General features: G+C 56.4%; 9 protein-coding genes across 9 annotated transcripts; 4 read left to right on the plus strand and 5 right to left on the minus strand.

The window, feature by feature from the left end:
* Nucleotides 1-3,072: 3,072 nt before the first annotated feature.
* DICSQDRAFT_163931 (glycoside hydrolase) lies at nucleotides 3,073-6,249 on the minus strand. The gene is made up of 3 exons (XM_007370912.1): nucleotides 5,897-6,249; nucleotides 5,747-5,846; nucleotides 3,073-5,358 (listed from the first exon to the last, which is right to left on the minus strand). The coding sequence occupies exons 1-3, from the start codon at nucleotides 6,229-6,231 to the stop codon at nucleotides 3,184-3,186; spliced, it is 2,610 nt and encodes an 869-aa protein (XP_007370974.1). The 5' UTR covers nucleotides 6,232-6,249; the 3' UTR covers nucleotides 3,073-3,183.
* Nucleotides 6,250-8,763: 2,514 nt separating this feature from the next.
* Nucleotides 8,764-9,399, plus strand: DICSQDRAFT_71812 (uncharacterized protein; the record flags this gene model as incomplete). Its single annotated transcript, XM_007370913.1, has 3 exons — nucleotides 8,764-8,988; nucleotides 9,060-9,182; nucleotides 9,274-9,399. 3 exons carry the CDS (start codon nucleotides 8,764-8,766, stop codon nucleotides 9,397-9,399), a joined length of 474 nt encoding a protein of 157 aa, XP_007370975.1.
* Nucleotides 9,400-9,634: 235 nt separating this feature from the next.
* DICSQDRAFT_163933 (Rft-1-domain-containing protein) lies at nucleotides 9,635-12,122 on the minus strand (the record flags this gene model as incomplete). The annotated part of the gene is made up of 2 exons (XM_007370914.1): nucleotides 9,635-10,416; nucleotides 10,489-12,122. The coding sequence occupies 2 exons, from the start codon at nucleotides 12,120-12,122 to the stop codon at nucleotides 10,356-10,358; spliced, it is 1,695 nt and encodes a 564-aa protein (XP_007370976.1). The 3' UTR covers nucleotides 9,635-10,355.
* Nucleotides 12,123-12,679: 557 nt separating this feature from the next.
* Nucleotides 12,680-14,407, plus strand: DICSQDRAFT_93815 (alpha/beta-hydrolase). Its single transcript, XM_007370915.1, has 6 exons — nucleotides 12,680-13,186; nucleotides 13,251-13,553; nucleotides 13,611-13,665; nucleotides 13,725-13,843; nucleotides 13,906-14,199; nucleotides 14,263-14,407. Exons 1-6 carry the CDS (start codon nucleotides 12,773-12,775, stop codon nucleotides 14,341-14,343), a joined length of 1,266 nt encoding a protein of 421 aa, XP_007370977.1. The 5' UTR covers nucleotides 12,680-12,772; the 3' UTR covers nucleotides 14,344-14,407.
* Nucleotides 14,408-14,555: 148 nt separating this feature from the next.
* Nucleotides 14,556-15,041, minus strand: DICSQDRAFT_175042 (uncharacterized protein; the record flags this gene model as incomplete). Its single annotated transcript, XM_007370916.1, has 1 exon — nucleotides 14,556-15,041. One exon carries the CDS (start codon nucleotides 15,039-15,041, stop codon nucleotides 14,556-14,558), a length of 486 nt encoding a protein of 161 aa, XP_007370978.1.
* Nucleotides 15,042-15,734: 693 nt separating this feature from the next.
* On the plus strand, nucleotides 15,735-17,640 carry DICSQDRAFT_175043 (uncharacterized protein; the record flags this gene model as incomplete). Its single annotated transcript, XM_007370917.1, has 6 exons — nucleotides 15,735-16,367; nucleotides 16,422-16,580; nucleotides 16,635-16,648; nucleotides 16,699-16,868; nucleotides 16,927-17,030; nucleotides 17,092-17,640. The coding sequence occupies 6 exons, from the start codon at nucleotides 15,735-15,737 to the stop codon at nucleotides 17,638-17,640; spliced, it is 1,629 nt and encodes a 542-aa protein (XP_007370979.1).
* Nucleotides 17,641-17,874: 234 nt separating this feature from the next.
* DICSQDRAFT_163935 (MFS general substrate transporter) lies at nucleotides 17,875-20,248 on the minus strand. Its single transcript, XM_007370918.1, has 12 exons — nucleotides 20,036-20,248; nucleotides 19,900-19,975; nucleotides 19,776-19,846; nucleotides 19,509-19,717; nucleotides 19,196-19,444; nucleotides 19,106-19,142; nucleotides 19,025-19,053; nucleotides 18,897-18,969; nucleotides 18,616-18,839; nucleotides 18,464-18,546; nucleotides 18,293-18,409; nucleotides 17,875-18,231 (listed from the first exon to the last, which is right to left on the minus strand). Exons 1-12 carry the CDS (start codon nucleotides 20,193-20,195, stop codon nucleotides 18,147-18,149), a joined length of 1,413 nt encoding a protein of 470 aa, XP_007370980.1. The 5' UTR covers nucleotides 20,196-20,248; the 3' UTR covers nucleotides 17,875-18,146.
* Nucleotides 20,249-20,974: 726 nt separating this feature from the next.
* Nucleotides 20,975-23,498, plus strand: DICSQDRAFT_163936 (uncharacterized protein; the record flags this gene model as incomplete). Its single annotated transcript, XM_007370919.1, has 10 exons — nucleotides 20,975-21,248; nucleotides 21,304-21,366; nucleotides 21,437-21,620; nucleotides 21,680-21,864; nucleotides 21,923-22,064; nucleotides 22,134-22,573; nucleotides 22,644-22,878; nucleotides 22,940-23,003; nucleotides 23,091-23,370; nucleotides 23,405-23,498. Exons 5-10 carry the CDS (start codon nucleotides 21,987-21,989, stop codon nucleotides 23,496-23,498), a joined length of 1,191 nt encoding a protein of 396 aa, XP_007370981.1. The 5' UTR covers nucleotides 20,975-21,248; nucleotides 21,304-21,366; nucleotides 21,437-21,620; nucleotides 21,680-21,864; nucleotides 21,923-21,986.
* Nucleotides 23,499-23,887: 389 nt separating this feature from the next.
* DICSQDRAFT_130172 (CDC73-domain-containing protein) lies at nucleotides 23,888-25,970 on the minus strand (the record flags this gene model as incomplete). The annotated part of the gene is made up of 8 exons (XM_007370920.1): nucleotides 23,888-23,992; nucleotides 24,054-24,130; nucleotides 24,189-24,331; nucleotides 24,390-24,609; nucleotides 24,668-24,694; nucleotides 24,748-24,847; nucleotides 24,897-25,114; nucleotides 25,745-25,970. 8 exons carry the CDS (start codon nucleotides 25,968-25,970, stop codon nucleotides 23,888-23,890), a joined length of 1,116 nt encoding a protein of 371 aa, XP_007370982.1.
* Nucleotides 25,971-26,219: the final 249 nt, after the last annotated feature.

A 26,219-nucleotide genomic window follows, 5' to 3' on the forward strand; every position in this document is an offset into this window, starting at 1 on the left:
GCCTACGCGAGGAAAGCGTGTAGCGGAGGATATGGCTGACAGACAATCCACGTAGCCAAGGTTATCGCTCTTGCGTCCTGAGTTAACATGAGCAGGAGGAACTATAGTTTAGGCGGTTGCGGACGAGCGAGAGCTGAAGCTCCCGGAGCTGTCGACCTGAGTGCAACGGATGACATAAAAATGGACTATGGCGCGCGTTCAGCCACGTTGCTCAGGCTAGGGCCGTTGCTCTCGACTGTCCCCCCTCATTCAGTACCTTCCTTGCCCACAGTGCTTGTCGTGGGTCAAGCTCCATCTTATTTGTTCGTGTACTGTGTAACTGATGACAGCTATTCCTATGTGCCGATGCCGATTTATTGACCTCCTATGTACTCCCGCAATGGAATGGAGGTCGCGAAACTTGCGAATACCACTTCTTACCTCCTAAAGGATCGCTAACTCTCCCACCATCTTTGCCAGTCCTGCCACCCTGTCCCCAAGCAGCTCCTTGCATAGTTCCGGATTAGTATGACCCTCTGTGAGCGAGTCGTCACAATAGCTCCATTTCGTTTTCTGGCTCCGGTTCCATCGGACCTGCAGAATGCCATGCAACTCGAGTCGCTGGCAGGTTATATGACCTCTGTTGGCAGTGAGGTGCCGTTCCATGTCCCTCACCATCTTCGCCAGCCTCCGCACACCCCTGTTGCACCTTCTGAAGAGGAGCTTCCAGACAAGGGTGATGTTGCCAGGCCTCGCGGATTCCGGAGCGGTGGCGCAGGAGTGCAAAAAGAGTCCAACAAACGAGCTTCCGCAGGTTCGAGGAGAGATCTCGATTCTCGTGAGGAGACGGAGGTGTGCAAGGCCGTTGAATAGACTTGGCATACCGGTGCGGGAGTACTCGAAGAGGAATGCATGAGGGAGGTCGACGCTCACGTCAGACATGGGTAAGACGCGGCAGCATTCCTCGAAGCATTCGAGGTGCGATTTGAGCAAGGAGAGGACCGTGTTGACATGAACATCCCCCCTCTCCGCGTTCGAAAACCTCGCAGAAATGTATCGTTCATCGCAGCTAATATGCATGCGGTCGTATGGGGTAACGGTGCGGGTACGGGAGAGGTGTAAAAGAAGGGCGTGCCAAGCGCATCCGTCCAAGCGCTCCCTGTCGCCTTCGGTGTATTGCAGGAGTTGGATGGACGTTGAGGGAGGGAAAGCGAGCCAGCCCAGTATATGCTTCATTCTGGCTGCCTGGCTTGGCTGAGAACAGCCGACTAAGCTGTTCCCTGCGTATATGACGAGTGAACGCAGATGAGGGAGATGGATAGACCCGGCCGTCAAGACGGTTGTCTTTGGAAAGGCCGCGCCCATAGTGTCTAGCTTCAAAGAGGTAAGATTCTTGCAATTCGACAGCACAGATGTGATGTGTCTATTGACCCCGAAAGTCCTGTCTAAGACTAGGGCTTCAAGCGTAGTGGTGGCACATGCCGAGGTGAACAGGGATGCAGGGATCTCCAGCTGATGGAGACACGGCAGGTCAGATTCCCCGTATTCTATGCTGCCCGGGTCCCTATTCTGCGACGCAGATACGCCGCACACAGTGATCTTCAGACGTCTTAGCTGGAGCATACCGGAATGCAGTACTTCGTTGAAGGGGGATAATTTCCGGCTTGTCAACAAATACGCGTAGAACTCCACATCTAGCGTCTCTAGATAGCTCCGGCAACGTCCATTGCTGCTCTCAAGAAGCCAGGCTGGTCTGTTGCTAGGTATCGAGCATGAATGGTGAGAGGGCAAGGGTGACAACGGGGGGCGACCATGCGGAGAAATTCGTCAAGTCGACGTTCGTGCGAGACATCGAACTCCGTGTTAGTCAGAACAGTGGCCCAAAGCGTCGGCATCGCGAGGATTACGGAGCGCCAGCGACGGCAGATACCGGCGATGACCAAGTCTCTCCGTGTGCTGCAAGCGACACCAAAGATCTTCATGAGGATCTCGGTGGGAAGACTGTGGATGGGGGATGTGGCGTAGTTGTGCAAGGAATTCGCCGTAGCAATATGCTCTACGAGACGGACGATGCTTTCCGATACTCGTCCGCCATCGCAAGAGCCCGGCCTGGTACATCACGAATAGCGAGCCTGCGGAGGGCGTCCTGATCCTCGACAGGCAAGGAAGTGGAAAGCTCGGGGAATGGCAATCCTTCAACGTCAACATCAGCGAGATCGGGAACCCCGTCCATGTTGTGGGTGATCCCAGAGATTCGGGCTAGGTAGCAGTGCTGTTAGATGAAAGGCATAAAGCCAATTCTGCCAGAACGTACCTTGATGAGAGCTCGGAGGAAACTTGAGTCTGTTCTTGATAGGCGCCTGCAAACGACGGTGCCTTGTCCGCCTCGCGGAGAACGTGTGGCAGGAGCAAACAGGAGGACGCCACCCAGTCGCACAGCCGCCGCCCATGGCTATAGCGAGTGTAGCGGATGAGGATGTAATAGCCTTAGATACTGTCCTTGGATAAGTGGCTGGTTTGCGGAGATTGTGATGTCGTCCATAGATCTAGCGCAACAACTCGCGGGACGCGATAGGCGTCATCAGTCGAGGCGCGCACGCGACGGAGCTGGAAGCGGGGACAGAAGCAGAGTGGGTCGAATCGTTAGGTGTAGGTCGGGGGATAGTAGAAGGGGGTATGGATATCGCGCTGGGTATAGGAAGAGGGGATATCGTCGCGATAGTGCGTGAGATGTAGGGCATGTGGGGCGTGCATAGACAGAGTGTGCGTGAAACTGCTACCACAATTTAACATCGTTCATGGAGTATTCCGATATGGAATGTTCGAAGGACCTGCACGACAGCGCGAAGAACTGGTTAATTGAGCGAAGTGCTTTCAAACGGAGGGTACGTACTAGGTCTGCGGGAGGTACATTGAGTTGTCACGGGATAGGTCACAACCATCAGAATCGCACTGGTGTAAGGCTGCGAACAGGCAAGCATTCTGTGCCTTTCTGCAGGAGCATAACTTACTTGAACATGCAAGAATGCCTCGCGTGAGGTGTGATCGGCGACACAGGTTTGCAGCCACGATCGCCATCTGCACATGATATATGTATCCATCCAAGAAATGTCCTATAGTACAATTGATTGTCCCAGCAAGCCAAAATGCTAACTCCAGAAAGAAGTGGGTCTCAGGGGAGGAAAGAACGGCGAGGCATAGCCTCTACACGATGGTGCATGCATCCGAGCACCAGCTGAGGAGCGAAGAACACGAACCCGAGGACGTCGCGTCGGCAGTCTTGATGACGCCTCCGGCACGCTTGATGGTGATAGTGTATTCGCGAGAGCCACTGGCAGGTACGGGGTACCACCACTTCAGGGTCTGCGCCTCGACGGTCCACCGCCCTTCCGAGACATCGACATTGAGTGCGAGCAGTGGAGAGGGCTCAAAGAGGGATCGCAACTGGTCCGCCGCGAAGTCGCCGGAGGAACGAGAGAGCTTGTCCGTTGACTTGGACATAGGTCCATCCGCGATGCTCGGCGTCACCGAGTCCGAAACAGGGGACTGCTCCGCTTGGATATCGTGGACGAGCTTGTCGGTGGCATAGTGAACGAGAGGTACGAAGATCTCGGTGGGAAGTTCTGCCTCGTCCGGACTACCCGGCCCCGTGGACAGCCCAAGACGGTCGCGTTTCGGTGCGTCTTCTGAACGGACCTGCACGGTGAGCTTGAACTCCGCCTTTGAGATGTCGAACTGGATGTTAGTGGGCACGCCGACTACAGCTGTGGGGAACGGACGAATGAACGCCTTCGGAGCGCGCGTACCATCCGTCAGGAAGTCGTAAACGTTGGCCCAGTCCGAGGATGAGCGCGCCGTTCCCTTCGGAAACACAGTTGCGTCATCAGCGGGGCTGTCACCAGGAGTGAGGGTGTTCAGGGACACGCTAGAAGCGGTAGCAGAGTGGACCGTGACAGTCTGACCCTTCTTCGGCGGGAAGGCGGACGAAGAATCGTTCGCGCCCATCCTGAACCGAGTCTGTGGTCGAAGGTCATCGGGGCTCCACACGCTCAGATCCTCCATATTCCACCCGTCGCCCCACTCGTGGGAGTTGTCCGGGCAGTAGTTCCAGATGGTGTAATTGAGCGCATTTGGTCCGTCTGCCGCGTTCATGCTCGCATCCATTGCCTTCTGCTGGCTCGAGAAATCGCCCTTGTACTTGCCGCCGTCGGTGTATCCGTACGCCTTCTTCCCGTCCATGTCATATGGGATGCCAATCTCACCGATGATCGTCGGGTACGCGCCCAAGATCTTCGCGTCGGCCTTCAGGTAGCCTAGCTGCTCCTGTAGCGATTTGCGAATTGCGCCCTCGCCGATCTTGACGGCAGCCGCAGGCGAGGAGTATTTGCCGCGAATGATGCCTAGAGCGTCGGCGTTGAACCAGTTCCAGTGCCGCGTGACGAGCGTAAGGCCGTCGTAGTAGTGCGTCGAGTAGCAGCAGCGGCCCTTCAGGTAGCGCTCGTTGATCTGCGGAGGGGGTACGAAGACAGGGGGGGCAACAAAGAGGATTGCCTCCGGATGCAGCTCACGTATCCGCGTCGCGAACTCCTGCCAGTGCGGCCGCCAGAAGTCGTCGATGAACTTGAGTTCTTCACCGTTCGGGTGACGGCGGAAGTACTCAGGTCGGAGGACTTCGCCTGTGTCGACATCCCAGACACCGTGCTGGGCCCAGATACACGTCCCAAGCTTCCAGCCTGGGTCCCGCTTCCAGCCCCATTTGGGGTGAACGCCATTGGGCTCGGTAGCGGGATCCGCCCACATCTTCTTGCCTTTGGGGTCGATCGTGACCGTCCCATCTTTCTTGGGGCCCATCGAGGAGAACACCCAATTTTCGACGGTCTGCGCCGTACCCATGCCAAGACGCAGCGACTGCGCAGGAGAAGGGAAAGGACCCTTCTTCAGCACGGACCCTTGCTTCGTCGGCACTTCGTTCAGATTGTCATAGCCACAGAGACCCTCAGCGGGCTCGTTCATGCTATCCCACCCGAGGATGCACTCGTCCAGGAGATCGCTCGCGTTGTCGCGTATGCGCTGCGCGAGCTGTGCAAAGGCGTTGATGTAGTGGGACTGAAGGTAGTCCTGGATATTCTGGCCGTCGATGACGCATTTGGGCGCAAACTCACGGCCGGCGAAGAAAAGGGTGAATAGCGTCTGTGATGCGAGACGGCCGTAGTTCGTGCTCCAGATCATAGCAGGGAGTTCTGATGGCGTAGACTCAGAACTGGGGGAATACTCCGAGTGGATGACGGCCGCTAGAGTTGCGGTGAAGTTGTGGGGATTGAGGCCGCATGCGAGTAGGGTCCAGTAAGGTGCACCAGAACCACCAGAGAATCGTGACCACTACGAATGTGCTCTATTAGCATAAGATTCCTTTGGTACAGGTGTCCCGCCCTGCATCTGCGAGTCGTCCTAAAGGAGCGTACTCGTATGATACCTCAGGATTCCCTGGCTCAGAGCTAGTCACGAGGACGTAGGGAGAGTATAATAGCCTTGACGGCTCAACGAGCCGGTGACGTTGTCACCGGTACCCTCAGTATATCGCAGCAGCTTCACTGCCGTCAAGGAGGCAATGGAAGTGGAAAACATGATCCTCGCTCAGACAGGCGGTCCTCGGCGCAACGACCGTGATCCACTTCCATGCATTGTGGCCTCGTCAAACAGGGACACGGCTTCATAGACGTGACCTTTTCCGCACGACACCAATTATGAAGTTAAGCTAGACGCTCACGATGTCTTGGTGCGGGTCCATATACACTCGGAATCCACACTCCTTGACTTTCCGGAGTACTCGGACTGTGTAGTCCATAAATTCGCAGTCGTATTTGCCACTGTGAATGGCTTAGATATGCAGTTACAAAGACTGTAGAATGACACTTACGGGCCAGCGTGCTCTAGCGATTCCCAGGTAACAACATACCGGAGCATGTTGAACCCCCACCCCTTGAGGCGTGTTAGGTGTACGTCCGCCGACCCATCTTCGAGGTTCAGCGGACGACCGACGAAGCTTTCTTCGCCGCTCTCCCCTGCCTCCCAAAAGCCCTCGAGCTTCTGCGAGGGAGAGCCGACAGGAGCTTTGTCCGCCCCGGATAGGTTGATGCCGCGCAGGAGGACCGTCCGACCGGCGTTGTCGACGAATTGAGCGTCGGTGGTGTGAACATAGTGAGGTGGAACGGGATTCCCAGTTACGGGGGAGACGGACGGGACACGAGGCATTGGGAGAGATAGTCGTGGGGGCAGCCGTGAGGTCGTCGCTGCAGCCTGCTGTCGTCGTTGTCGCCGGTGGGACTAGCGGCGCCTGTGGAGAAGATGGGCGGCAGACGCTGAAGTGGGACCACTTTCGATGCGTCATCATAATCTTCTTATCAGTACTTGAATTTGGTGTAACAACCTGTGTTAGGGGCCGTTCAAAGACGTCAAGAAAACCCTATACAGCCTTACATCGCTGTTTCGCCGGTGAGGCAGACGTCAGAGGCTCACAACTTGACTTCAGACAGCCATATTCCAAACCTCATCGACCATGCTGCACCCTCCCTCAACACGTCGTTTGTGCAAAAGAACAAGTCTCCGAAATGTGCGCGAACTCGTTCAATCTCCCAAGCCTTCAAGCATCTCGAATGTCATTCATTATTTCAATTTCGAGACACAAGGTGAATGCGGTAAGATGGAGCTGAGCCGAATACCAACTATTATACGCGCACTGTTTCCGCTTCGACGCAAGAAGTGCCCATTGCTTTGATTACTTACCGCCTTCCAGTCGGTCTTGTTTTGGGACAAGGGCCAACGGCGTTTGCCTCCTTTTCCAGCTCGGATGTCCTTGAGGTTTACCGTGCATATGGAAGCTCTCAATCTTCATCTCTCGGTGAATGCTTCCCAGTTGATCCGGATTGTCTTACGAGACTCCTACCGGTGACACTCTCAACATCTCTCCGGTTGTGGGTGCGCACGATTCCGGTAATCTGACCTTCTTGTTCAGATATGACGACACCACAGGTACGAAAACCAAGCCATTGCGCATAGCGATGCTCAGTACGTTCGCATGTATCCACAAAATAACACGCATTTGCCTCATGTTTGCAGCGGTCGAGGCCGTCTTCTAGGTCAAAGAAGAGTTACCTGTGTAGTGCAGTGGCCATGCTCAGCATCTGGGCCAGATCTCCCCATCTCCCAGCAGCTGTTGAGAGGAGACCATCATGCGAGGCGCGTATTGACCGAAGGCGTTCAATATCGGGTGGGAAAGGTACAGACAACCACAGCCTTCATCAGCCTTTCTCCCGGTGGGAGCTCCGGTGTCTGGTGTCGCTCGCTCTTGTAAGCAGTCGCGCAGTCGGACATGCGGCAGAGTTGGACGTCTACGGTACGACTTCGCTGCATCGTCGAATTCGAGATAGAAACGTCGCTCACAGCCGTACAGCCTCGCAGTGACCGGCCAGGCGCCAATACACAGCCAGTGCTCGGCCATGATATCGTAATGATTACTTCTGGCCCCCACCCATGTCCTTATTCGGAGTCTCCGTTCGGTGCTATGCGCCTTCTGGAAAAAAGACACAGATCAGACTGGTACGTCCGGCCTCCCCACTCGTGTTTTCATCATGGTCGACTCTTTCCACCAGAATCTCTCACATCAAGCCATTGCACGGCGTAGACGTCACGCTCTTCATACTTTTCAAGTCTACAGAAGCTGTGGGAGGTCGTGATAGCCCTCATCGCCACGCGTCTCGACTGGGGCGAGCTCGTCCACGTTCCCTCCGCGATACGGAGATGTATAAGAGCCGCTGCGTTGACCACGCCTTCTGCCTCGGCCTCGGCTTCCACGCGCCATTGATGAGCATCCCCGTTCCGCAAGTTGACTTCTCTCGTCGCAATGCTGGTGACCAGTTCCTCCACTCGGACCCTCCATCCTTCCCTCAAGCGTGGGACTCAGTGAGTCTATCTTCTATAGTTTATCTCCGTGACGTAATGAACAATTTTCTGACGGCTACCATTGTACTTGCAGCACATGTTTCAGCAGGAGTGGCCCCAGTACCAGTCCCACTCCTCTCACCGCGCTCAATCGCAATCGCAGCCCGAATCACAACAGCATTACCAGCAATGTAACGTGCAGTATACGGATGCACCCCATTCGACTGCCAACGCTTTCTCTCCAGAGGCGCCGCGGCATTGCAACCTGCCTTCGTCGCAATCGTCACAGTACTTCGTTCAAGCACCCCAGCCTTCTCCTCAAGATGAACCTGTACGTGTGCACGAGTGACTCCTGATAACATCACTGACTCCGACCCTCAGATGTTGTCTCCCCTCCCCATCGACCAACTCCCCCACAATTTTCCGTATCAAGATGTCATCACACCTCCTACCCCGGACTTTCCGAATAGCGCACTGCACTCTCCGGCCTCGACGACGTTCTTCACGCCCCTTTCTTCCATAGCAGAGCTGTCGGAGACATGGTCTCCTCCGAAACATCATTCTAACTTGCGGGTGTCCCCTGCGGTCTCCACCCACTCAATACCTCATTCACCGTATGGCAGTCCATATGCGGCACTTCCTTCTCCAATGTCCTCGACGGCAACAACATACTCTTCCCCTTTCCCATACACCCCGAATCATCTCCCTACAAACATGTATTCGCCGATGGTTGCCTCTCCGTCGAGTTTCTACAGTATGACTTTAGGGGACACGCCTGCGATGAGGCCTCTACCGAGCCTACCGCCAGTCCACAACCCGCCCAGCTCCTCGACTGCCGAGTCAACCATGTCGCCGAAGAGACCGACTGGGCCTTCTCTCACTCGTGTTCGGGTTCCTCAGCCTCTGGAGCTCGTGTCTACGCACAACGCTACCTTTGCGGTGGCCTTCAAGGTCCATCGTAAAGCCGGAGTTAGCGTGCGCGATGTCCTTAGCGGCAAGGCGACGGTGGATGGGCACAACGAGCGTGTATTCGAGCAGACGGGTGTCCGCCAGTTCCGGCTCGTCATCGATGTGAGTTCCAGGTGTCACCATATCATCTATCAGAGGCTTAGTGTAGTGCTCTTCTCTTCTCCGTATAACAGTGGCCTGGATACGACCAAGCTGGAGCGTACGTCTCTGTGCGGGAGGACGGCGCGTTCATCACTCGGGGCGAACTCGCTAAGCGCGTTTGCAAAAGCATCCAGAAGTTCATGCAGAAAAAGGCTGTATGTGTCTTGCGCTTTTGTACTAGAGTGTTCCAAGCTGACGTTCCCCCTCCTCCAGAAGAAGAAATCCAACTCGTCGAACCCCGGGGAGGGCGACGAATGGACCATCGCACGCGACCGTGGGCAGCGCGGCATTACCATAGATAAGCTATGGTTGGTGCGCGTGCTCCCCACCGCCCGAAACATGTGGATGGCCGAACTGGAAGTGCAGATGTGATGCCTCTCACTACGCCCATATCCCTCTTAATCCCGCTGAACACCGAGATGCATGCCTCACCCTCACCCTAACGTATTTTCTCTTAACTTACCATATTATTCCTCCTACCAGGGCTTCAATTTCCCGCCCTATCTGTTCATATCCCCCGTATCTCTCGGAGTCTGCAGCTGCTGCTGCGGTTTCGTCCTTCTACTGCACAGTTCTCCGGCGTCTCGCTCTCTTCTTCGTGTTCTCGGCAACTTCTCTATCGTTCTCATCGTTCTCGTAGTCCCGATGGCGTCGGAATGACAGACTTCCGCTGGTGTCGTCGTCGGCTGAGTCGACGGCGCTCTCTCCTCCAAGCTTTCAAACTCGCTATCGCTATCTATCTCTCTCGTTGTTTATCTCTCTGACATCGTTCCTACTACTCTACCGTCAATGTACCTTCTATTCCGGCGCAAAGCCAGCAGATCGTTGGCGCCCCCGCACGGCAACAGCGTCATCCAGTACCAACGCCGAAGATTATGTCCATCGCCGCGTCTGTCCTGGACAGTACCTGCTTCAGCTGCCGGCGTTGCCATACCGCGCCAACCGGTCATCAACTTGCGGTACAGTGCGACATGGAAGCGTCTGAAGACGCTCACGGGGCCGAGTACGCTACTCAGAGGCCATAATTCAAGTTGCCGATGGACGCCGCAGCGATAATCGCCGAGCTGGCTAGCACCGGAAGTGATACCGCCGACGACCACCCCGACGCTTCCCGCCGCCGCGAGGATCGCCGTACTCAAAATGAACACGCTTGCGCTGTGCTTTGTGTGCGCAAGTTCGCACGTCTCGGCAAGCTGGACAATGATGCATTTTCCGGGGACTGGCCCCGTTGACACCGCTGCTTAGCCCCCCGGGCGGCCTGGGGTACACACAATTCTCGGGCCTAGCATAGCCTCCTCCACTAGACCTAGGACCCCTTGACGTGACTCCTAGCGCGCCTTCCGCAGGGAGTCGACGAGCCGCATAACGCTTCGCCGCTCGCATACAACGCTGTGGCGCAAGGTCTTGTCAGCGTCCCGGAGGCCCACCCGCCCGAAGCTTTCCCCAGGTTCAGGCACTTACCAAGTGGTCAGACAGCCCAGCACCCCGACGACCCCTACCGCAATATGGCCCCTTTGCGCAAAGACGTTCACAGGCGCGTCCTGGTACGCCCGTGCGCTCACGCGCACCGCCAGCCCGGCAGCGGCGAACGCCGCGAGGACGGGGGCGGGCGGCACGACCCTCCGCAGGCCCAGCGCATCCCCCGCCCCGCGCTCGACAAAGAACCGCCTCGCGAACGCCCACGCGTACGCCGCGCGCAGCGCCAGGTTTCCGACGTTCGCCCACACGAGCCCCGCGTCGCCCAGGCCCGCGCTGCGTGCGAGCCCGACGGCGGCGGCGACGAAGAGGGCGGAGAACACGAGGAGCCAGCGCGCCTGGGCGCGGAGGTCGGAGGGGGAGGCGGCGGAGGCGAGGAAGGCCTCGAGGACGCCGTTGTAGGCCATCGCAGGGATGTAGTAGACGTAGACGGCGAGGATGCGCGGGGCGGAGGTGGAGAGGTACTTGCGCGGGAGCGCGAGGGAGAGCGCGAGCGGGAGGTAGGGCGGGGCGAAGGTTATGAGGAGAAGGAGGAGGTGGGTGAAGACGAGGAGGAGGGTTGTGAGGACTGCTGAGGCGGTCTGAAGGTATTCTTTGTGTTTTGCAGAATGGTTGGATTTGGGGAACGGAGATGGCGGCACGGGTGAGGCAAGCGTCTTGGAGAAAAAGACGCGAGCTGTCTCTTCGATGGGCTGGAAGACGATGCGGGCGACGAGCGAGCCGTAGTTGGCGGCGACGGCATAGCCGCCTTGGTCTGCCAGCGGGCTAAGACGTGAGACGAGGAACTTGTCGCCTTCGGTGAGGAAGTGTTTGACGAGCGACTGCCCCGTCATCGCTACCGACAGATTGAAAAGAGCAGGATCGAAGTATCTCTTCTCCGTGCTGACCAAGTTCTCAGTGACTGAAAACGCTGGGCTAGAGGAGAGACAGACGTACTGATCTTTCACAGTGATGGCTACCTGCTTGGGAGCCAAGTCGAGGTTGTCACGGCAAGCGATGAGGAATGAAATGAGCATCGTCAGACCATACGCGGTCTGTCCGAGAGCAAAGGCAACCAGAGCATAGTCTTCTGGCGCAGCCACCAGCACTAGGAAGGTAACGATCGTCTTCAACATGACAGCTGTACCCTCCGCCCGGACACGGACATGAAACCGAAGCTCGTTCTGGGTACGGATGTACAAAGGCTCAGATAGCAGCTCGAAGAAGGCGGCCAGAACATAGAGCAAGACACTAATCTGGAAACGCGGCTGAGAGGACGTTGTTGACGAGCTGCTGCCAAGGTAGACGAGGGCCGAGCCGATAGCGGTGGGGATGCCCAGTGCGATCGGCAACAAAGAGATGTTGGTCACTAGCGGGCTAGTTGTGTCGCGGTCAGACGGATTCTGAGACGATGCCCGGAGGAGTGCATTTCGGACGCCCTCGCGAGATAGGAAGAGGATGGTCGATAGCAGAAGTTCAAATTGAATGGAGGTCGTTCCAAATACTTGTGGAGAGACGAGTCGGACCAAAGCTTGGTTAAGGACAAACGTAACAACGCGAGAGAATAGCTGAAGAAGGACCAAACTAGACCCCGAGGCGAGGGAGGCGGATAGCAACGAAGGTGCCCTCTGCGTCGCCATGTCAAGCGGATATTCGATAGTCCTACGTTGAGCAAAATCCCAGGATTACCTGAGGCTTGTCAGCTTTTGAGGTCTTCGAGACATTCTATAATGACTGAAGTTTACTCACTTGCATGCACATTCGTATGAGGGGGATGAAACGAAGGGAACCGTCTCCTAATCCGTAGAGTTGATCACCACAGGGCCCTGTGAAAGTATATCAGACTGGCGTTCTCGACGTAAGAGTAAGTATAGCAAGGATATCATTAGCGGCTCGGCCAATGAACCAGTCCGACCACTTTTCGCATGAAGTCTCGAGTGTATCTCCTGCTTTAGAGCCTTCGCGGAGTGCAGCAAGTCACCCCAGTCATGTACTCCGGACTCCTCACCTAATCAGGGATGCTGGCCGCCGTTCGGGGTAGCCAAGCTGCTGGCTGAAACGGTCGAATGCCAACGCCTGCTTCGCGCCCTCCACGTGAGCCTAGTCACAAGCACCTGACCGTGTGACGTTGACGTAAGCGGGGTGCGGAGGCGTGGAAGCGGCGCGGCTGCTCCGAGTCGGCGGCCAGTTTGGGGCAGCCCGGGCAGGAGCTCCTTCAAAGCTTCAAGCTTCAAGCTAGTTCGACAGCCACTTCGCTTCCATCGTCTGCTCTCCATAGACACAACTCATCATGCTCAGCTACAATCTACTCCCTACCACGCTGCAGCTTTTTCTTGCTTCTTTGCTGTGGCAACCTCACCTTCAGGTTCCCTCTCATCGTAATCTACGCTTCGAGCTACGCCACCAGCATGCTCTATCCAATTCATCTCGTGTCGTCTTCTCCGATACCTTGCCTGACGCTGTCTTCACCATGGGTGATGTCCGCGTCAGAACCAAGAAGACCAATGTATTCAAGCCTGTCTCGCAAGCTCTGCTTCAAAGCGCTCGCTTCCGCGGTGCCACCGTGCCATGGGACGTCTCCGAGGTAGACGGTCCGGACATAGAGGATCGAGAGACGTTGCTCTTGCTGGCCAAGATGGCCAATAACGCATATACCGAGCCTGGCAAGTCAGACTGGTACGACATCGGCCCAAACTACAACATCGTGTGTTTGCCCGCCAACTCATCATCAACCGCTGACCTCACTCACACTCCCCTCTTGCGTATAGACCTACCCGTTCGGCTGGGAGCCAGACGCAGACGGCTTCCGCGGTCACATTTTTTCCACGCCCGACAACTCCACCGTCGTCGTCTCCATCAAGGGCACCTCCATCTTCTGGCCCATCGGGGCAGGCGGCCCGACGCAGACCAAGGACAAGCTCAACGACAACCTCCTCTTCTCCTGTTGCTGCGCGCGCGTCAGTCGGACATGGAGCACGGTGTGCGGATGCTACGAGGGTGAGAAACGGTGCGATCAGGGGTGTTTAGAGAAGAGCTTGACGGAGGAGAGTTTGTTCTACTCGGTCGGGATCGTGAGTGTCCCCTATTACTGCACGTTCATGCTAGTTGCTGAGTGTTTCACAATTTAGAACCTGTACAACAACATCACTTACATGTACCCAGATTCTAACATCTGGCTCATCGGTACGTTCGCCTAATGCGCATCACACAGGGGGCACCTGTCGATCTCTGATCCTCTATAGGTCATTCTCTCGGAGGCGCGCTAGCCTCGCTCGTCGGAGTGACCTTCGGCGTACCAGTCGTCGCGTTCGAAGCCCCTGCTGAGCGTCTCGCAGCGTCGCGTCTCCACCTCCCCTCCCCAGTACGTTCTCCCCCCTCCTCAGAGACCTCCGTCTGTAATCTCGAGCTGAACCGCGCATACAGCCCTCCGTCCAGCACGTCACGCACGTGTACAACACGGGCGACCCGATCCCGATGGGCACCTGCACGGGCATCGGCTCGACGTGCAACACCGTCGGGGTCGCGCTCGAGACGCGCTGCCACCTCGGCCAGACCATCAAGTACGACACGGTGTCGCAGCTGGGCTGGAGCGCGAACATCATCCACCACGGGATCAGCGCGCTCATCGAGGGCGTCCTGGCGGACGACAAGAAGGACTGGAGGGGGAACGGCGTGAACGGGAGCGTGCCGGAGGCGAGGTCGGAGGAGGACTGTGTGGTGAGTGTTTGCGCTTACGCTTGAGTGGGCGGATGCGACGGGTGCTGATGGGGCGCGGGGCAGGATTGCTTTGACTGGACGTTTGGGGACTTCCGGAACGCGTCTGGCGTAGGCGCTGCCGGATGCGGCGGCGGCCTGCTTTAAGTTACTTCGGGACCTTATGAGGATATAGGTACAGTCTGGAATGACTACGATCATTGTAATTCACTCCATGCAGAGGCGACGAAGGGTCTGACAGTCATGGCTTGATGCTTCATTCCTGCAAATTGACATTACTCCGGCGCCGCGTACATCCCCTTGACCCTCGACTTCATCCACTTCGCAACCTCCTCCTCCTCCACTCCTGCCCATCCCGCTCAACAGCAACAGCGCAGGGCCAACATGGCTATGCCCCCTTCATGATCTCGTACCGCAGCTTCCTCCCACTCCTCCGGCGCCTGCAGGAACTCATCCTGCAGAACATCCGACTCGTCCTCTGCCTTCAGCACGAAAAGTCCGGCAGGCCTTCGAGCAGCTCCCGGGGGGCGTGCTGGAGCAGCGCGAGAGGCATGTTCTCGAGCGCCGCTTGCGGGGAGCCGTAAATCCCTGTATCCCTCAAGCAGCTGGGATGCCACCGCCGCCGGACCGGGGAACGCGAAGACGTACGCGCCGCCGCCCGGGACGAGGCCGCGTGTCGCGGTGCGAGCGGTGCACGCCAAGGGGAGGGGCGGGGGAGAGGTAGAGCGAGGCTCGTCGCGTCGACCCGGCGGAGTGGGCTGAGCACGAAGAGGCTCGATAGGTATGAGTTCTGTGGGAAGGTCGAATAGATGGCGTCTGTCCCGGATTCGGCTCTTGACCGCCATCGTCGGCCTCATCCTCCAGCTTCATTGGCTCGCTTCAGACTAGGATGCGTCTGTGGACGAGCCGTATCTAGGAAATGGTCTCCGGTAATGATCATTGATGCCCGCGGCGGCGCGACTTCTGAGGGGGACACACGAACGCACCCTCTCCACTTTTGGCACGCGTGTACTGGCGCAGCCTACTTTGCTCCAATCGAACGCATAGTCCCGCAAGTGTGAATGACCGCATCTCATAGATTTCCACGAAAATCTGCGCAAGATGAGATGAGTGTTGGGGGCTTGAGTACTGTCCGGGGATGACTATGTAGGGCGGCCTCACCCGCAGCGAACAGCCGTAAATCTTCATTGCATGAGCCGTCCGTCAACAGTACTGTTTCAAGCCGGCGTACCGTCAGAAGATGCTTGAGCTGGCTTGAGTTTGCTCACTCGCAATACAGTTGAGGTTATTGAATCCAACAAGGCATAGGTGGCAGTGCGTACGATCGTTGCTCGCCACGAGTTGCCACCCTTGACTTCCAACCATCATCACGCGCGCGACACAACGCTCGATATATCCGCTATCTTCCCTCATAAACCCCCCATGGGGCTGCTGACCGAGATGGGGATGGAAAACGTAACTTCTGTCGTCCTCTCCCTTGTGTGGAAGAACTGACCCGACCTACCCAGTCGGAAAGTGTACACCCAACAGAACGCGAAATGGTGATTAGGCTCGAAAGGCTGCGGGTGCGGGAGGCCTTGAACGCTCGCGACGCAACTGTGAGCCGTCTGGCCGAGGCGTGTGCGTCCGTCCGCCAGAAAACCGAAGCGCTGGCCGCCCTCCAAGAGGAGAAGGAGGCCCTCCAGCGTGCTCTGGATCGCGCCGCAAAGCGAGACGACCATGGCGCCGACAAGGAGAACCTGTGTAGGGGGAGCATGAGTGTCAAGTCAGAAGGAGCAGGCGAAGTTGGCAGGCAACTCGTGGGATACTTAAAGGCGATCGAGAACAAGCTTGCGTCCCTGAAGCTCTCAGAGGGACATGAAAGACCGACAGTCAGCGAGATTGAAAACACCTACAAGGTCTGCCCTATCTACTTATCTGATCACCCGCCAGTTATCAAAGCTACGTCCGCACAGGCCATTTACCAGCAGCTGGAGTCAATCATTGGAACAGTGATGAAGGTTCCAGAGGAAGCCCTCACCGGCCCTCTGGTGGCCCTCAGAGACTCTGCCAATGTCAATAGTCAGTGGCACGCTCTTCTGCCGGGCCCAATGACTGCTTGTGTAACTCCAAGCCTGAGAGACTTCGACGCTCCCGAATCGCCGTGGACGCCGCTCGAGGGCGAGCGATCCGTACGCGTTCTCGCCCCTTGTGAGACCCGTGTCCTGACTGACGTGCTTGAGTAGGTGGCTCTGCCATCTGTGAGCACCACAGAGAAGATTGAAGCTAGATACGCCATTCTTGCGTCCCTCCCGCTTCCCTCTGATATTCCTGACGACTCCTTGACTCCTATTTTCATACCGACGCCCTATACCCTACACGACGTCGTCAGTACAACTTCCGGAGTACGTACCCTCTTCTTCACGCAGCGTTCTCGGGCTAACATGACGCCCTTCTAGCTTCTGCGAATGCAGTACGTACCTCTCCCGTCACTTTCTAAGCAAACCTTGCGCATATAATCAGGTTGGGAAATTACCGCGTCTTCCAACAATCAACGACTACGTGGTGCCCGGAGCGCGAGGAGCACGGGTACTTCCTCACCCCCGCGTTCAAGTGTAGTACCAATCCGCGCGTCAGCACCGCGCACCGGTGGTCTGTCGTCGACATGTCTAGCAAGCTCGATAAGCCGACCGGTAAGCTGTTCCCTATCTTCTTCGCTGGCTCTTAACGACACGGCCATTGTATACACAGAGTGCTTCTACAACAAGGATGGAAAGTGGTACTATGCGGGGATTTACAAGTCGTTCCGCCTAGACGACCTGTGCACGCAAGAGTGGGAATGCCTTTCCCAAGAGGTAAATCCCCTCTCTCCACCGCAAGGGTCTCCGCGTGCTAACTCACCTCCGACGCGTCCAGACATCGCAAGTCCTGATCAAAGAAACCCTTGTGGGGCGTAAAAACACCTCCCCGCAGAATCTGTACGAGACCGGTCAGCTCTACTCCGTCGGCGCCCTCAAGGTCGCCTGCATTGGCCTCCAGTGCATCGGGTTCAACAGCACGCTATATCGCGGTCTCCTCGAGCACGCTAAGCTGTGCATGCAAACTGGGAAATGGCGCGCGCAAACAGGCCCCGCCGTTTTCAGCAACAGTCCTGGGCTGGGTCTCGGGGCGAGCGCGCCGAGCTGGGGCGGGAACCTCAACGCGAACGTCAGCACAGATGCGATACCTACAAGGAGTGGACCGGGCAGCCCGGTAATCATGGGACATGGTGCACCTACTACCTCTGGAATGAACCTGGGAGGACGCACCGGACATACGTTCGGATCCGCACCCGTACCCGTCCCTGGGCTTGGACTTGGAGCTGGACCTGGGCAGCCTTCTTCTGGTGTCCGAACTGGCATGCAGCACATCGGCCCTCAGGACCTCTCTGCTCCTCCTGGTCTGCGATCTGCTGGAAACCCGTGACTCGGCTTGTGACTATGTCGTAGACTTTTCTCCTTACGCGGCTTTCCGGCCTTTGCCTTAGCGAATCTGGGCTCTCGGAACTCTGGCCTTGCACATGATTGTTAACATGTCCGATATTGTAGAAGCGGACAACGCGTCTATATTCATAACGATACACGCAGCGCCGCGCGGAGTCTCACCTGTATTGATACGTCATAAATTGTGGCCATACAAACAATCCGATTTGCCAATGTTATTATGCATTGGTCAAAGAGAGACATATCCAGGAACATCAGAAGCCTTTTGAGAAATGTCTACTTGACACTCTTGACACTGACAGCGAAGTATAATGGCTAGGGAACGAAGATAAAATCGTGCCCCGTCTATGCGGCATAATGGGAGGCCCGGGGGTGCTTTCGTCTGTGAGGCCAGCCGCGCATCCGGACACCCGATTGATGCAGGGCCATCTATTCCTGATGCTCGACATAATTGCCGTCTTGTTATGGTCGTGAATGTCGTCGTACACCTTAACAGGTGTCTCGTGTGGTGGTGTAGCCAATGTCCTGCCAAGCCCGCATGCGGTCCCCATAACGGATCGTCAACAGAATTAGCCTGTTAACCGTAGTGTCAGAAACCTAGGAGTATAAGAAGCCGTTCAGTGAAAGCGACGCACCCGAAACCTAGCCACGCAATGAACGCAAACAGTGCGTTCGTTGCTGTGACGCCAATTGATTCGATAAGGGGGAGCGTGCCCGCCGTCACGAACGCCGCGATCAGTGCACGGAACGAGCTGCATGTATGCTGATTCAGCGCGTACGACATGAGGGATAGGAGCGAGACGTACGAGCTAGCGGCCATGGTCTCTGCGCTGCGATTGTGCAGAATGTCGACGTAGTACGAAGAGCTGGGGGTCAAGACGATGTCCACCTACGCACGTGGGCTAGGACTCAGCACCGTACGGCTATGGACGCGCCAGACGACAAGCAGTCTACTCACCCCTATGCCGTTCATGAACAGCCAGACGATGATGAGGCAGATCCCCGGAATTCCCTTGACGTACTTCATCGTCAGGCCCGTTGCGAGAATCGACCCTGGGACAAAGAGCGCCGCTCCCCAGAACGTGGCGCGGAGACGGTCCTCCGGGACCCAGACACCACCCCGTCGCTTACGCCAAGAGACGACGGCCCTATCAGCCATATGCCCCGCGAGAGGAGCACCGACTGGGATCAAAAGCGGTGAATGTCGCGTCGTGCGCCACAGGAGACGGAGAAACTCACTGATGTTCCCCAGGCCCAGAGGAAGGAAGAGCGCTCCTACGATGGCCTCGTTCGTTATGCCATATTGCACTCCCTGACTTCGGGTTAGCTTAGCCACGGTGATAGAATCAGCTTCGTCGTGAACTCACAACCGTGTAGGCAAGAGGAACCATCATGACTGGAACCGGTTAGCTAGGTGCAACGTTAATCATGGGATTTGGACAACTTACCGAAGTCGGTGATCAGAGCAGCCGTCCCGGCAATTGTCTGGGATCGAGTTCAATAGTGGTACGAGGACAACGATCGCGCCAATGACTCACCAAAACGAAGATATTCGGACTGCGCAGAAGTGCGAGGCTCGCAAACGGGTTGAGGAGCTTGAAACCTGCCCCTTCCGCCTTGATCCTGTCGAGCTTCTCTGGGTCTAGGGTTTCCGGGAGCCACAGTGCTACCGGAACGAACGCTGTAATGCCCATGAAGAACAGTCCCCACTGAGCATAGCGCCAGGAGGCGTAATGCGTCGCAATGCCTCCGCACAAAGGAGCAATCGTCGAGCCGAGGAGAGAGGCCTGTGTCCAGAACGTGAGTCGCGGTCAGCGTGCAGGAGGCAGATAGGAGGCGGCAAAAACTAACGCCAAAGAATATACCCATGGCATAACCTCGCTCCTCGAGGCGGTAGATGTCTCCGATGACCCCGGCGCCGACGGACATGGCACTAGATGTCCCGAATGCTTGAACGAACCGCCAGAACATGAGCGTGGGCACCGAATGCGAGTTCGCTACCCCAATTGAACCGAGGCAGAAGCATGGCAAAGACCTGACGTATACGTAACGCCGTCCATCTAAGGCCGGGCTGTTTAGAGGCGGATGCGATGGAGGGGCAGAGGTTTGACAACGTACATCTGCCAGAATATGTCGCCCAGGTAAGACTACCTAAGGCTGCCGTGGCCAGTGACAAGCTTACTGCAAGGCTGATCGAATGTCAGAAGGACGTATTAGCAGCACGACTGGTCTCCAAGCCTACCTGACAATCGGACCCGTTGTACCGAGCTCTCGAGCGATTTCCGGGATAGAAGGTACGAACGATCCAGACGCCAGGACTGCAGGGTTTCAGCGCCATTAGTGATCCAATGTCTCGTACACAAGCTGGGCGCACATACAAGGTATCAGAGCGGCATAAGCAATCAGCGATACGATGACACGCTTCTGCGAGGGAGAAAAGCGTCGATAGAGCAGATCATGCTTCAAGATCTCTGAATCTGCCGACGACGACGACGACGACGACGATGCCAGCAGCGAGCTTTCCTCTGTCGACGCCATCTCTGCACTACTTCCTTGTCTTCGGAAGGCAGCTCTTGACGATGGTCGTCGCGAGCAAAGAGTGGCCGAGTCATGGTCGGCGCAGAGGCCCGATACATAAGTGAGTTGGGTAATGGGAGTCACCAAGATTCAGGGCAGTAACTGCGCCTGTTGGAAGCTGCTCAACGCTTTTTCCGTGAGATCGGGCCATGACTACTTTGTTCGCATTGTGATCCGACTCCGACTCGACAGGAAGCTGGGCGCCGATAAGCGTACATTCCCTCTTTCCGACGTCCATGTGGCCATCTCTCCCAGTATCGCGACACGTTCAGGCTGCCTGCAGACCGGCAGCTCGACGACAAGTCAAAGAACTCGCGGATCACAGAGAGATGATGTAAGAGAATGCAAGGCATCCTCGCTGAAGGGGACAGATCTCTGGTGATCTGCATGAGGCTTGACAACCGCCGACGGCTGGTCTCAAGATATTAGTAAGAGCGACATTTGTTTCAGGTGAGTCACTTCGACGTACATCTACTGTACTTCGAAGGTTTCAAAACCTTCTGTAGCGGTACAATTGGTATTTCAGCTAACCAAACTACAGGTGTTGGGCCCAGACCATCGAAAAGCCCAGAACGGCGGCTCGCTTACACCAGCATCATCATAGGGGCGCCTTCGCGTCGACCGCCGCAAACAAACGAGATATCGCTGATTGAGTACGCCCTACTGTACTAACCAAAGACGGCGTAGAGATGCGTCTACTCCAGCTCGTGCTTGGCATTTGGCTGATGATCGTGGAGTTGAGTAGACATGCCTAACGGACCGAGTGGCCGTTTGACGGTGCATTGCGGACGGAGACGAGCAGCTGACCAGTGCCTCATCTCCGTCCGACTCAATCGAGTGCATTGTAGGATATTGTAGTGGGATTGAGGAGTATGCCCGTTCTTCGCCAGAGAACAACCTAAACGTCCGCCAAATGTCGGAATTTGAGCCGAAGGATCGTCCGTGCGACTGCACTGTATCCCGGCATCTATGTCAACAGAAAAGGTCTGCTTCCCTGCAACGACATCCATAAAGGTTAGTCATAGATCTCCGTCGTATAATCCCCCGTCATTGACCCCGATACATCTAGACTGGTCCTAAGAGCGGGCGACTCTCACGAGCAGGAGGGTGGAGCTGGCCATGTGAATCATCTGTCAGTTAACCCGTACCCGTCGGGCTCGCGTTATGCTACATCGTCTCAATGAATGGTGTAAAGTATCCAGTGAACCATCAGACTGCTACTCATGGAAGCTGGATCGTCAATGAGGCAGCAGCTCTTCAATAGGACGGCCTATGACGAGCCGCATCACCGTGACCTGATTGGGCGAGAGAGCAACTGAATCAATGCTCCAGATCCCCGTCCCGGGAATCTGGAGGAATTTCTAGACACAGTGGCTCTTACAGCAGGCGAGTATCGCTCCAACTCTAGGTTTTGCGTGTCAGGCGATGCTGACATTTACCGGCAGTCTGGCACTAAGTACTACAGAGCAGCCTTGTATTACGGAGCATGACGCACTCCGAAGTTCCCACATGCCATGCAAGCCGCGAAGGTCCCCCGGTCGCCCCTCGTCATTGGTCTCGGCACTGGCGATCAGCCGCCAAAATGGCAACTCATACTGAAAAGCCGGTGCTGCGTCATTGCTTTGTGGGGGTGTGTGGATTCGAATTAATCGCGGCTCTCCCATCCCCAGCGGCTGATAATACATTAGATAAACTGTCTGAATATCTTAGTTTCTGGACTGTCATTCTTGCCCTCCACTCGTCCAACTCGCGATGCATCGTCTGCCGTATGATGTGCAACTCGCGATCGTGCGCCTTCTGAGTGTTCAAGATGTCATCAGGTTTTGTGCGGTAAGTGCATTCCCGCATGTGGTGTCTGCCGCGCTTCGGACGTGACCGTCGACTTATGCTCTTGTTCAGACCTGCAAAGCATCTCAAGAATTCATGCGCGACCGCACAATCTGGCACCACATGCTGTCCCGCCTCCTACTACACTTCCCCAATCCGCAGCTCTCTCTGCGCCTCGTCAGCATGGAAGTGGAAGAGATGAAGAGGTGGGTCCTGCACTCGGCCAAGCTCGATCGCATGTGGCACAAGATCGACTACCATCCCCGATTGATTCGCGACCTCCACTGCGACAAAAGGGTCGAACATGTGAACCTGGTGGCAGGCGGAGACTGGCTCGTCATCGTCTTACGCGACGGCTCACTACAGCTGCACGAGCTAGGCGCTACCGCACCCGCCGCTACGTTGTCGCAACCGCTGACACAGGACGAGTCCGTGCTCTACTTGAGCTCACGTCTGTCTTTGACTCACGAACGCGAGGACCTGATCATCTTACAGATGGGCGTGCGGTACAAGTGGGTGCACTTCTTTCACTCAGGATGCCTTGGCAGTCTACTGACCACAGCGATCCACTGGTGGGGACAGCCAGTGTAACATCTACGTCTATCACATCGCAGTCGTCGATCCCGTGCCTACATTTCTACGGGTTGGCAAGATTTCTGTCACAGGCTCTGTTTGGTCTTGCGCTTCTGGCCTACATGTGCTCGTGTACGGCCTCGAAAGCGGCGAAGGGGACATGATCCTGCACGTCTACCCTCTGGGCCGGCAATACGCGGACGTCGAAGGCCCCGCAGTGTCAATGAACATAGGACCGTGGTCGGTGAGTGTGTCTTGCCACGAACGCCGTTTTCAGCCGTCTAACCAAGGCCCTCGCCGCATAGGCAGACGAAGACTTCACCATCTCCGTCCTTTCCGACAACCAGATCATACTCGCCTACCAAGGCGGTGTGTTCATATACGAGATCCCCCTTCCCGTCACCCATCCTCCCCTCCCGTCATCTGGGCGCCCTGCTGTACACCTTGTGCGTCCAGTCTGGAGCACGACCGCTGATATCGGCTCGGGCATATACCGCATCAGCCCCTTCGCCCACAGCGCGAACGCACGCACACACCCGCTCGTCATCGCGGGAACGCGCGCTCTGCACGTCCTCCGCGTCTTCCCCGACTCTCGCGTCGACTACCGCGAGGTGCCGTACCCGCTCGCGCTCGGGGCCGAGGTCGGGTACATGGGACTCGGCGCCGTCGGCGTGCGGCGCGCGATCTGGGACTGCACAGAGGCGCGAAACGGGTCGCTGCACGTGCACTTCCGGACGTACTCGCTCCCGCGCTCTATTCTCGATCTCGAGGGGGACGAGCACGAGCTCGAGGCGAGAGAGCTGGGCACCCGGGGCAAGCTCGGCTCGTTCAGCGTCAGGCTCCATCCCGAGGAGCACCTGGTGAGCTTGTGTCTGGAGGAGGGTTCTGGGCGGATATGCTTGCTTCTCAATAATGTTACGACGGGGGCCCGGCGGATAGCGGTCATCGACATTGTATGACCGTAGCCCCACGGAACGGATGACAGCAGCACACGACCGAACGCGACCACAGCCTCCACAGCTGACGTTGTATGACGCACCTCCTTCTAGCGTATTCCACAGATCACATAGGAGCGGACGTAAGTACGTCCCGGACGCCCCATGTGCTTGCGGCGAACCAGAGCTTAATACTCGCGTGTACTTGTACGCAGAACAACGAATCTCATTACTAAAACAATGCAATCAGCGAAGCACACGGAATACAGCACGATGAGACGATGACGGTGGACTGAATTGGCGGGGACGGAGGGAAGTTCAGCCTTGCACCAGGGACGGCTTATGCATGCTCGTCCACTGATCCAGGAGTTTCCAGAAGTGGGCTACGACGGACTTGTCCACATGTCGACGGTGAGGGTCGATCTACCAAAGTGCCATACTTAGCACAACGGCTCAAATAATGGACAGTGGGATCCGAACCGACCTTCAGCTCCGTGACATTCCAGTCCTTGATCTTGGGGTTAGGCGGGTCGTTCGTCCACGAAAAGTAGATCCCCTTCACTAAATACAGCAGAAGGCCCGTCAATTACGGTACTTCCACGCGGTGGCGCACGCCTACCGTGGTGGAAGAGCGTCTTCGGCTCCGTCCATTTGTAGGGCCGGAACTGCCACGCTTGCCCGGTGGTCAGTACGCACACCACGCGGTCCCACGCATCTGTACCGAACTTCGCCAACGCCTCGGTGCTGTCGACCACGAAGTACCTAGGAACCAGGAAGGAAGGTAAAGTTCGCATCCGTATGGCCCATGACATCAGCGCACCTAGTTTGCGTCTCTGTTTCGCGTCCAGATGAGTCGATCGTGGTTCGCTTTCGGTATATGGGAATCATGTCTTCCGGGCGCGCATTACCTTCCGCGGCCGCGCGGGTACGGGCTTCTTGCGACGGCTCGAAGACGGCGTCTTGCAGGAAGCGACGCACGTTGTGCATTGTAATGAGGGACGTCGGCGAAGAGGAGATGATAATGATGGGGTATTGATTGCCTGGGAGTCCTCAACGTAACGACGGCGAGCTTAAGGTCACGGAGGATGTGGTACTTACGAGCTTTCCGAGGCTGCATTTTGGAATCTGAACGACGGTCAATAATCCCGACGCATCATAGAAGGTATTGTGGGACTAACCGGCTGTCGGGGTGAGAGTACTCATGGACGTGGTGCTCTTCCCTCCTTCCCTCAACTTCTTCAGCTTGTCGGCAAACGACTCCTTCAGCGAGTTGAAGTTCTACGCCATATCCGTCAGCCAGAGTAGGAGACTGATTACCGGCACGAACGTTGGGCTTGATTCCCCGGAGCACAGTATTCCGATCCTGTAATTCGATCTCGTTCGCCTTGATCCTCTTTACGACTTCTATGTCTGCGGGGTCTATGACATATCTACGCTTGAGGGGGCTCGAAGTGGACTCGGACAGTTTGGAAAACGATGACGATGACGGTAACGCAGCCGAAGCTCGCAATTGTGGCGGTGTTCCAGGGGGGGTTGTCGATGCAACTGCAATGTAGTGTTAGCCCAGATTTCCTTCAAAGACGAGGTTTACTGTAGAGATCCATGTCAAGGTCGCTTGGGCAAGACTCTCAATGGAAAGGCTTGGCACGGAAGAGCCACTTTGCTGCTGCATCGCGGCGTCCCACGAACCACGTCTCGGATGCCAGACTGCACAAATCAAGCTACTGTATAGCGCAGAGATGATGGGTTTGCATAGACAGAGCTTGAGTGCGTTTCGCACTAATTGCCATCACATGATATGCATCATCAGCATGCTGGTCGTGTACTGGTGGCTATGGGGACAAAAGGGCGAGGGAAAACCCGGACAGCGCCCACCTTCTGTTGAAGCGCACGGAGGTATGACTCTTCCTTTCCATTCCTAAAGCGCTACCCAACCTTGCACACGTAGTCACTGACACCAAGACCCACACGGACATAGACCAGGTCACGGTGCTCGTGTCCTTCCCCAGCACGGTGGAGGCCCATGCGCCGCCAGACCCTCACCCAGCACATCCGGAAGTCTAGACGGTCTGTATTCGAGAGCCCAATAGAGCCAGAGGGATGAAGGAGAGATAGGGAAGCAGTTGCGAAAGAAGCCGCAACTCACGACGTGTATTTTGGATGATTGGTACACACCTTCGACTGTGATCAGTCCATGCAACGTTTGTGACTTGTCCGTTAGCCAGTCCACGATGGCCTTGCGGTCTGTTACGCTAACGAACCCAACAGCGAGGCCATTCTCGCGGATTCGCTTCATGTAGTCGGCACCAGGAGCATCCCGAAGCATCCAAGCGAGATAGACGGCACCCAGAGAGTAGAAGTCTTCAGGTTTCGCTTCCGGGTCTGTCGAGGTTGCCCCCATCTTCCTTAGTCTTGTGGGAGCGGTTTTGGGGAATGTTGCTTTTGGGGATAGCACAAGGTGTGTGGCATCGGCGAACGAAATGACAGTGGTGGAACCTTTCTTGTAGGTGATGTTCGGTTTCCCTCTGCTCGACTTTATAGCCTCCTTGAGCGCAAGAATGGGGTCTGAAGGTGAGCTCATGGTGAGAGACGGGAGACAAGTGAGACCAGGACCGCTAGTAGCACGACGACGAGAGCAGCGAGCTCCAAT

The sequence above is a fragment of the Dichomitus squalens genome (assembly GCF_000275845.1).
Source record: "Dichomitus squalens LYAD-421 SS1 unplaced genomic scaffold DICSQscaffold_80, whole genome shotgun sequence".
In the NCBI taxonomy this organism is placed as follows: domain Eukaryota; kingdom Fungi; phylum Basidiomycota; class Agaricomycetes; order Polyporales; family Polyporaceae; genus Dichomitus; species Dichomitus squalens.

Bases quoted from the DNA above. Each gene is read 5' to 3' on its own strand.
- DICSQDRAFT_163935 (XM_007370918.1), bottom strand. From the start codon at position 20,195: ATGGCGTCGACAGAGGAAAGCTCGCTGCTGGCATCGTCGTCGTCGTCG. The intron at 18,970-19,024 runs GTGAGTTCACGA...ACCCGAAGTCAG, and splicing joins TTCCTCTTGCCTACACGGTT to GGAGTGCAATATGGCATAAC. The intron at 18,232-18,292 runs GTGCGTCGCTTT...TACGGTTAACAG, and splicing joins ATTGCGTGGCTAGGTTTCGG to GCTAATTCTGTTGACGATCC.
- DICSQDRAFT_93815 (XM_007370915.1), top strand. From the start codon at position 12,773: ATGCTCAGCTACAATCTACTCCCTACCACGCTGCAGCTTTTTCTTGCT. The intron at 13,554-13,610 runs GTGAGTGTCCCC...TTCACAATTTAG, and splicing joins TGTTCTACTCGGTCGGGATC to AACCTGTACAACAACATCAC. The intron at 13,666-13,724 runs GTACGTTCGCCT...GATCCTCTATAG, and splicing joins TTCTAACATCTGGCTCATCG to GTCATTCTCTCGGAGGCGCG.
- DICSQDRAFT_163931 (XM_007370912.1), bottom strand. From the start codon at position 6,231: ATGCCTCGTGTCCCGTCCGTCTCCCCCGTAACTGGGAATCCCGTTCCA. The intron at 5,847-5,896 runs GTAAGTGTCATT...AGCCATTCACAG, and splicing joins TCGCTAGAGCACGCTGGCCC to TGGCAAATACGACTGCGAAT. The intron at 5,359-5,746 runs GTGAGCGTCTAG...GCACATTCGTAG, and splicing joins TGGACCCGCACCAAGACATC to TGGTCACGATTCTCTGGTGG.